Here is a 10,117-nt window from a genome sequence, read left to right on the forward strand (position 1 = left end):
ATTGGATATAGTTCGACATGAATTTTGGAAGTTGAAAGTTCATTAGTTTCATTAGGCTTGAATTTAGGCGTGAATGCTACGTTTTTTGTATGTGTATCTATATTGAGATTGTTTTGTAAATTACTAAATGAGCTATAAATATTGATTACCCTTTTTGTGTATCTGTTGTGCCATTAGCAATTTTGTAGTCAATGTTTTGGTTCGCTAATAAATGGTATGCAAGCTTATTTTTATTTTTTGCACTGTCTCAGTCAAATTTACTTAGTATGTCGCTACATGCCCTGTTTATGAACCAAAAAAAACAAACATATAACACTATATTCTTAAATGGTCTGATCTCTATTCCTTTCTGCCTCTGGCCATTTATGGTAAAATAGAAACAACAATCTGCCCACACACCAAAAAAACCACTTCGAAAAGAAGAAATAAACAGCGTATGAAAATTTAGTGATTGTTGGGGCAACTGAATATGTTACCTTAATTAGCTGTAAGACAATCAAATATCAAAACCCCCGCTGCTACTTATGGCGCCCTCTACTCCCTTCCACCCCCTTTAAATGACGAAGTGACGAAGGGATCACAAGGCTAGAAATTTTGCTAAGAATATTCAAATTTTGGACAACCTAAAAATTCATCATCTATTCGAATTCACAAGTCACTCTTGATAAATTTTGTTGCTGAAAGTTAGTAAAGCAAGTTTCACTACACGAATAAAAGAGGATAATTAAACAATTTCTTTGTCTCAATTATTTATCTTGAAATATTACCAAACTCATTTGATTGGAGAAAAGAGAACAAAGTTAGTTATGAATAGCTACGCCACTGACCACAAGGGCAACCGGATAGTTGGCTTCTTCCAGAGCATCAACTTCACAAGCAATACCTTAAAGAAGTCGTTTGATTGATGGTATTGGAGAAATTACTCTAAGATAAAATTTATCATAAGGTAATATAGTGCTTTGATTGGATACAAAAAGAAATACCTTTTTAAAGTAAGTAATTCGTGTATAACAATTTTTTCATTATTAATTTCGGTGTTTGACCAAAAAGTGTAATTTCCGGTTAAACTGTTTAATTTATATAATGAGTTAAATTTAGTTAAGGATAATAACTCTAGATACTAATCTCTAAAACATGCAGCAGGTGGGGACAAATCCCGTAGATAGTTGATGAGGACAAGTGCATAAGATTCTTAAAGCATGAACATTGATGGAGATAGAATTAACAATAAATGGCAATAAATAACATTTAAGTAAATAAGAAAAATGATTCACTCAATAATGGATGTGTTAAATCAAGGTTTCTCGTAACAATGATGAGTGACCGATGGATCCTAGATTTGTATGAACAATCTTCGTATCTAGTGAAAAGGTGGGGAATAATATGAACTAGAATCTTATCAAAAGGTAGTTTTTGCATTCTTGCAAGAGAGAGAGAGAATCTTCTTTTCAAAAGTAATCTTATCAAAATAAATATTATATGCCCCTATCATTGTCTCTTTTTTCTCCATATATGGGGCTTTTTCCTAAAAAACCCTAATAGTACAAATGAAGGGAATATCCAATAGAATATTCCCTCTTAATATCCTATCCTGGCAAATTAGCCGTTACAAGTCTTATCATCAATAGTCAATCTCAACCTCGACCCTTGTTGACAATCTCGACCTCGACCCTTGTTGACAATTTCGACTACAACTCCTGTCAACACCTCGGCCAATGACTTTGCTGCATCTTGGGCGAGCTCGACTGATTCTTTCCTTAATGCCATATTACGCTAAATTTCCTAAGGACGGATTTTAACCTATACAGTTAGTCCCTCAGCTTATTAAGGCCGATGTCAGAAGGCCTTGATGAGCGGACTCTGTATACATGACCGAAGTGTTTAGATAAGATGGATGGGCCATAGTGATTAGGGGCGAGTAAGCGACGTGTCCCATTATAAACCGTAAGTTCTGGGGTCGCAAATCCCGCGAATCAAGGTGACATCATGGCGGCTGATGTCATTATGGCGCAATTTCCCGAGACCCTGCTTCATTTCGCGCGCGCCTTCTGATAGAGCCTGATGCTTCGGTTGCTGTGTCACGCAATGATGGTCAATTTCTTGGTTTTGATGCATGCATCTTTATAAATAGGGGTGCGTGAGTAACGTTCTAACATTTATGAAACTTCTTGTACCCAGCAAACTCAACATCTTCTTCTTCCTCCATTGATTGAAATTTCATAGTGGTTTTAGCGATTCTCACAGCTTTCAATCCTTCTGTGCTTAAAATATCTTTTCTCACAAATATGGTTAACTTACCTTCTGGTTCCGGTATGGAGGCTGACCCTACCCCCTTGGTGGTACGTATGCCTCCTAACGACGATGGTGTTTCTGTTGCCCTTGAAGATGAGAGGTTTCCTACGGTGGAGGAAATAATTCCTCACAGTGAAAAGATTAGATTTGACTTTTCGAAGTTGCCTGAAGATGATCCTGAGGCCTCGAAGTCGATGATGAACGAGGTCGACCTCGCTGAGTTTAGGATAAAGTTCAATATTCTGGCTCACATCAATATGATTCCGGTGGGGCGCGATGTGGTACAGGTACATCGCCCAGGATATTGCGCGTTCTATGCGTATCCGTTCTATGTAGGCTATTCCTTTTCTCTTCTCCCATTGGCGGAGGAATTTTGCAGTTACTACGGCGTTTGGCCGACCCAACTCTCCCCTTATATCTACAAGGTTATCCGTATGTTAACAAACTATGCGGAGTTGGCTGGTGTCTAACTTTGCTACCCGATACATCTCTTCACCCCTAGTTTCTATAGGGGGACGATGTTGCACCTTCGTCACCGAGGAAGTAAACGTTTGGTGGTGAAGATGGACGATAAGGCAAATCGTCAGTTCTGGCTTGACGACTTATTCGTCAAGACTAAGGACGTGGTGGTCAATGCGAGCGGATTCGCTGAGGCTTGGAATTACGCCCGTAAGTATCTTTTTGCCGAGAATTTGTTTTTCCTGCTTTAGTCGTAGTCTAACATCCCGTCCCTTCTTCGTGCAGCTGAGACTTCGTCCCCTCCTTTGGTCGGGGACATTCATGACTGGGTCAGCCAGGTCTTGCCTCACATAGTGAGAATTTGTGAATTGCCGACCTTTATCAAGAAATTCGGGCATGCGCCTTTCGTGACCGGTGAGTTTGTATAAATGTATTTATTTATGCATATATAATTATTACCTTTTGGCTATACCATTTTGACCTCATGGTTGCCTGTTTGTTGTGATTTTGTACAGGAAGTGATAGTTTTATGATTTTTCATTTTCAGCCCGAGGACCTTTGAGAAGGCAGAAGGCTCCTGCTCCAGCGTTTCGTAAGAGAAAGGCTGCTTTTGTTCCTTCTGCTGTAGTGAGGTATGCTCGGTCGTCGACTATTCCTCCAGTAGGGCTTTCGACTTCCCCTTTGCATCATCTAATAGACGAGGACGATGAGGAGGAATCGTCGCCGAATAGTGATAACTTGCTTCCCCGTAAGAGGCGATATGTGGATATTGGCGAAGGGGCTATCCGGGCGGCGAGTTCGGCGATGAGGGATTTTGTCGTGCGATAAACAGTGACCATAGAACTTGGAGGTGACACCAAATTATTGCCCGCGATTCTGCTGTCGTCAGCAGCCAAGGAGGGTACGTCTCTCCCTAAGACCATGACATATTTTGAAGGGCCGTCGGCAAGAGTCCCTGACAACTTACGGCGAAATGAGACATCGACCTCGCTACCAGCCGAGGATCCTTCTTCCTGGGTTGACACAAGAGGAAAAAGCATAGCCGAAGAAGGTTACGATACGGGCTCCGATATGGATGCCAAGGAAGTGAGGATGATGGGGAAAGGCTTACCCGACTTGAGGTGAGATTGGAGGGGACCACGCGGACTATTGTGATCCCCTTGGATTAAGATTTGCTGGTTGACACGGAGGACGCGGTCTCTTCTCTTGGTCCCCTCTGTTCCGAAGTAGAGGGTAAAACCCTTGAGAAGCTTAAGGATGTCACTTTATCGAGTAGTATATCCAGCCTGACTCTTAGGGTAAGCTTTCCGATTTCTCTCCATTTCTTAAGTCGAGTTCAACGTTTCGTTCTTACACCTCATTTTCTGTCTTTCTTTCAGACCATGATTTTGGAGATCAAGAGCGCCCGACGAGAGGAGAGGTATAAGGGCATTTTCCAAAAGATGGAGCAGAAATATCGCTAATACCGTGATAAGCACCGTGAGATCTGCATGTGGTTCGGTAGGAGCGACAATTTTCAGGCTCTCTAAGGTGAACTGAAGGAAAAAGATGATGAGTTGATGAGGGTCATCGAAAAATACAGCGTTCTCGAAGGGTCATTGAGGGACAAAGAAGCAGAACTTGAGGTGAGCAAGGGGGTTGAGGCCTAGTTCGCTGATCTTCAGGCCCAGGTGGTTTCATTGCGTGCCAAGCTCAAAGAGTGTCGACTAAGAGTGGACGCTCTGAGTGGAAAGGTCATTGAGAAGGCAGTGGGTTTGGAGAAGGCGGAGTTGGCCCAGTTGTTGGTTGCGAAAAAAGCAAAGGCTTTAGAGATCGTGATCCGCATTCTTCATTTTGAGCGGGAGAGTTCCTAAGAGATGTACAGGCTCAGGGAGGAGCGACTTGATGAGCGGATAGGGGAGCTGGAAAAGGAGGCTTCAATCCTTAGTGATCAAGCTGCTGCTCTCGAGGTCGAGAAGACGCAGTTATTGGCTCAGCCATCCTCTTCCCGTTCCTCTGCTTTTCTTGATGTTCCGCAGGACTTGTACGAGGAATGGATTCATGCCGAGGCCTAGCTGGATATATTTAGGGATCTGATGGGGCGGGAGCTATCTCAGAAGCCGACTTCAAGGATGCTTGTGCTAATGCGCGTAAAGCTCGATTTGCTTGTTGCTATGATCCTGCCACACCGGAAGTCGGTGATGACGAGGAAGATACGGGCGTGGATCGGATTGAACAGGACACCTGGTATGAGGGTGAGTATCCCGCTGGCAATGGCGATGGCGATGGTAATGGCAATGACGATGGCAAAGAGGTATGTGGAGATGGTCTGGGTGATCAAGCTAGAGGTTCTGTTGGGTCAAGCGGTGATTAGTTGTTTTTCTTTTTCTGTCTAGCCGCATACGTGTGTATTTTTGTAGGCGTGTATTCAATCCTTTGTAAAGAAAAATATTCTAAGTATGGGATGTTAGTTTTGTTATTCGTACCTTTTTCTTTTTATTTGTTCGGGTTCGTCCGCTTTTTGATTTTTGTTGCTTGGTTACCTTTGTCATACTAAATTTGTTTGAGTAGGTTGAACGAGGTTGAAACGAAGCCTAGGTTTGATTGTGGCCGAGGGAAAGTAGGTGTTGGTTCGAGGTCGAACATGTCACATCTTTAGTTAAGGCCGTGGGCCGATTAGGTGTTAATTCGAATGTGGTCGAATGTAATCTTCATTAAGTTAAATCTGTGGGCCGATTAGGTATTAATCCGAACGAGGTCAAATGTAACCTTTAATTAGTTGAGGCCGTGGGACGATTAGGTTTTAATCTGAACGAGGTCAAATGTGACCTTTATTTAGTTGAGGCCATGGGCTGAGTAGGTGTTAATTCGAACGAGGTCAAATGTAACATTCATTTAGTTGAGGTCGTGGGCCGAGTAGGTATTAATTTGATCGAGGTCGAATGTAACCTTTAATTAGTTGAGGCCGTGGGCCGAGTAGGTATTAATTCAAACAAGGTCGAATGCAACCTTTAATTAGTTGAGGCCATGAGCCGAGTAGGTATTAATTCGAACGAGGTCGAATGTAACCGTTAATTAGTTGAGGTCGTGTGCCGAGTAGGTATTAATTCGAATGAGGTCAAATGTAACCTTTAATTAGTTGAGGTCGTGGGCCGAGTAGGTATTAATTCGAACGAGGTCGAATGTAACCTTTATTTAGTTGAGGTTGTGGGCCGAGTAGGTATTAATTCGAACGAGGTCGAATGTAACCTTCATTTAGTTGAGGCCGTGGGCCGATTAGGTGTTAATTCGAATGAGGTCGAATGTAACCTTTATTTGGGGAGAGCAGTAATAAACTTCATGTTCTCGTGCTTTGTTCATATTCTCAGAGAGATTTACATATTTTCTGGGCATTGGCTAGTAGCTCAGTCTCAGTCCCGGTTCATCTATTCCCTTCATTGGTGAAACTAGAAAAATAATGAGAGATCGAGCAATGAACTAGTCGCCCAATGTCTTCGTCTGTGCGCACTTCAATCCTGAAGTATTCCCGTCATCACCTCGTTAAAAACCTCCTCGATAAAACCCAATTGGGACAAAACTCGAGTGAGGGAAAAAGAGTGCAACTTTGGGTACCTTGTCCTTTAAAAGTTGAAGTACTTTAGGTGTGTAATGTTCCAATTGTTTGGTAGTTGCTTTCCTTCCATTGTTGCTTGTGTGAATGACCCTTTGCTAGCTGCTGCCATGATTTTGTAGGGTTCATCCCAGTTTGTTCCTAGTTTGCCTTCCCTTGGATATTTGATTGCTTGTGTTTTAGCTTTAAGCGCGTAGTCCCCGACTTTAAGTGGCCTGATCTTTGCTCTTGTGTTATAGTAGCATTCTGCTTGTTGCTTTTGGGCGACCATCCTCACATAGGCCATATCTCTTCGTTTCTCGACTTTATCGAGTTCCTGCCTTCTACTATCATCGTTCTCGTGTCCGCTTTCACGGAAGTATCTTAGGCTGGGCTCCCCGACCTCCACTGGTATTACTGCATTAGTCCCATAGACTAAAGAGTAAGGCGTTTCCCCTGTGCTTGTTTTTGGCGTTATTTGGTAGGCTTAGAAGTACTTCTGGTAATATTTCCGGCCACAGTCCCTTGGCGTCTTCGAGCTTTTTCTTCATGATGTTCAGTATTGACTTGTTGGAGGACTCCACTTGCCCGTTGCCCACGGGGTGGTAAGGCATTGACAGTATTCTTCTGATGTGCCATTTTTCAAAAAGGTCGGCGACCTTCTTTCCCGCAAATTGAGGTCTGTTGTCGCAGTTGATTTCTTTAGGGAGACTGAAACATCATATGATGTTTTTCCATATGAAGGTAATTACTTCCTGTTCGCGTATTTGGGCGAATGCTCCTGCTTCCACCCATTAGAGAGGTAGTCAGTTAAAACCAAGAGAAATCGTACGTTACCTCATCATGCCGGGAAGGGGCCCACGATGTACATTCCCCATTTGATGAACGACCAAGGGGAAGTTACTGAGTGTAGGTGTCCGCCTGCTTGGTGGATCATTGGGGCGTACTTCTGGCATTGCTCATATTTTTTCATGAAATCCGCGGCTTCCTTTTTCATGGTGGGCCAGTAATACCCCGCTCGTATGAGGCACCTGACCAAAGCTCGATTGCCGGAGTGAGCTCTATAGTGACCTTCGTGTACTTCTTTAAGGACAACCCTCGTCTGATTTGGGCCTAAGCATTTCGCTAGAGAGTCGTCATATGTCTTTTTGTACAGGTCGTTGTGAATGATGCTATATCTAGATGCTTGCATTCGCAGCTTCTTGGCCTCTTTTTGTCGTTGGGGAGTGTCGTCCTGCAAATATGTAATAATACGGTTGGGCCAGTCCCAAGTCAGGTTTATGGTTCTTACCCCGATTTGGCCTATCGACGACTTGAGGAGGTGTATCACAGTTTGGTCTCCTGTTGTAATGTTTTTAGTGGCTGCTGCTAATTTGGCGAGGCCGTCCGCCTCGATATTCTGTGCTCGGAGAATCTGGTCAAGCTGACATTCATCGAACTGGGCTAGTGGTTTGCAAATTTTGGTCTAATATTTTTGTAACCTCTGCTCCTTGATTTGGAAAGTTCCTGTGACTTGGTTGACCACGAGTTGAAAATCGCAGCACAACCTCAGCCTCTTCGCCCCGTATTTGAGTGCTAGTCTTAATCTTGCAATTACGGCCTCATACTCGGCCTCGTTGTTAGTCATGTCCGGGCACCTTATTGACTGGCGAATCACTTCGCCTGTTGGAACTTCGAGAATGAGTCCCAGCCCAGACCCCGATGCGTTAGATGCGCCGTCGGTAACCCAGAGGTCCTGTGTTTGGGAAGACGTGTGGACGCCTTCCTTTTCGACTTCAGGCATTATTTACGCACTGAAGTCAACGACGCAGTCGGTAAGGACCTATGACTTTATCGCCGTTCACGGTCGATAGGTAATATCATGCTTTCTTAGTTCGATGGCCCATTTGGCCAATCTGCCCGATAGTTAGGTTTTGTGTAAAATGCTTCTTAAGGAGAAAGGCACGACGACCAAGATAGGATGGCATTGGAAATACGGTCTAAGCTTTCGTGAAGCTACGACTAAGGCCAGATCCAGTTTTTGAAGATGGGGGGTACCTGATCTCGGTATCGACTAGTGTCTTGCTAATGTAATAGATGGGAGATTGCATACCTTTATCTTCTTGGACCAAGACCGCGCTCACAGCTACTCCGAACACGACAAGGTAGACGAGGAGAGGCTATCCTAGTTCCGTTTTTGAGAGCAACGGTGGCGAGGACAAGTACACCTTTAACTCCTTCAGGGCTTGGACGTACTCAGGGGTCCATTGGAGGCTGTTCTCCTTTTTGAGTACGCCGAAGAATTTGTGGCACCTATCGGAGTACGGTGAGATGAACCTCGAAAGGGTGGCGATATGGCCAATCAACTTCCAGATCTGCTTTTTGGTGGTCAAGTGCTCTGGTATCCCGTCGATGGCCTTGATTTGGTCGGGATTGACCTCGATACCCCGCTGCGACACTAGGAAATCCAAGAATTTCCCTGAGGCCATGGCGAATGCACATTTTTCGTGGTTCAGTTTCATGCCGTATTGCCTGAGTATGCCGAAGGCTTCTCTTAAGTGGTCGATGTGATCTTTTTTCCTTTTGGATTTGACCAGCATGTTGTCGATGTATAACTCCATCATTTTTTCGAGTTATTTTTTGAACATCTTCGTCACCAGCCTTTGGTAAGTTGCCCCCGCATATTTCAATCCGAAAGGCATGACCCTATAGTAGTATGTTCCCTGGTGGGTGATGAAGGTGGTCTTTTCCTGGTCCTCCTCCTCCATAAGGATCTGGTTGTAGCCCGAGTAGGCATCTAAGAAACTTAGCAACTCGTGCCCGACTGTCCCATTAATGAGCTGGTCGATATGAGGTAATGGGAACAAATCCTTGGGGCAAGCTTTGTTCAGGTCGGTAAATTCTACACACATCTGCCACTTGGCATTATTATTTTTCACCATGACCACGTTGGCAACCCTTTGGGGGTACTTCGACTCCCTGACGTAACCATTTTCCAATAATATTTTCACTTCTTCATGCACTTCATCATTGATTACGGAGTTGAACTTTCGTCAAACCTGCCTCACTGGGGGGTAGAGTGGATCGACGTTTAATTTATGTATGGCGATCTCTTTTGGGATACCTGGCATATCTGCATGGCTAAAAGCAAACAAGTCCGCGTTAATAGTTAAAAATTCACAAAACTTACTCGGCTCTTGAAGTTTGCAGCTGATGTAAGCTTTCTTGTTATGGTCATTGTTGTCTAATCGGACTAGGTTGAGGTTCTCTACGATCGATCCTACAACCTCGACCGAGTCGGGGTCTTTGATGACGTCTTCGCCGTCATCGCTTACCAACCTTGACCCTGTTGATTGCTATGCCTCTTTCTCTCAATCTCTTATTTGTTAAGTGGTCGTGCAGTCTAAGTCGATGCGGTAGCACTCTTGGGATATGCGTTGCTCCCCGCGGATGCTGAATATGCCCCATGGACTTGGGAATTTGATAACATGGTACAAGATTGTGGGTACAACTCTCATGGTGTGTATCCATGGTCGCCCTATTATGGCGTTGTATGCCATGTCCTGGTTCATGATGTTGAATGTGATCTCCAGAGTGACTCCACCCACCAGGATACGGAGTGTGATCTCGCCTGATGTTCGTTCAACTACATTGTTAAATCCTATTAGTGTGATACAGCGTGGTACTATCTTGTCCTCGAGTTTCATTTGTTTGAGTACTCGAGTATGGATAATACATGCACCACTCCCATCATCTACCATAATTTGTCTCACGTCGGTATCTAAAATACGTAAAGTAATAAAGAGAGCGTCATAGTGA

General features: G+C 44.0%; 1 protein-coding gene across 1 annotated transcript; it reads right to left on the reverse strand.

The window, feature by feature from the left end:
• Window positions 1–6,350: 6,350 nt before the first annotated feature.
• Window positions 6,351–6,958, reverse strand: LOC138898975 (uncharacterized). The gene is made up of 2 exons (XM_070185084.1): window positions 6,817–6,958; window positions 6,351–6,775 (listed from the first exon to the last, which is right to left on the reverse strand). The coding sequence occupies exons 1-2, from the start codon at window positions 6,956–6,958 to the stop codon at window positions 6,351–6,353; spliced, it is 567 nt and encodes a 188-aa protein (XP_070041185.1).
• Window positions 6,959–10,117: the final 3,159 nt, after the last annotated feature.

This window comes from Nicotiana tomentosiformis, chromosome 9 (assembly GCF_000390325.3).
Source record: "Nicotiana tomentosiformis chromosome 9, ASM39032v3, whole genome shotgun sequence".
NCBI classification, from domain to species: domain Eukaryota; kingdom Viridiplantae; phylum Streptophyta; class Magnoliopsida; order Solanales; family Solanaceae; genus Nicotiana; species Nicotiana tomentosiformis.

Coding starts and splice junctions, on each gene's coding strand:
- LOC138898975 (XM_070185084.1), bottom strand. CDS start 6,958: ATGGCACATCAGAAGAATACTGTCAATGCCTTACCACCCCGTGGGCAA. Junction 6,776..6,816: donor GGCCGGAAATATTACCAGAA/GTACTTCTAAGC, acceptor AAACAAGCACAG/GGGAAACGCCTTACTCTTTA.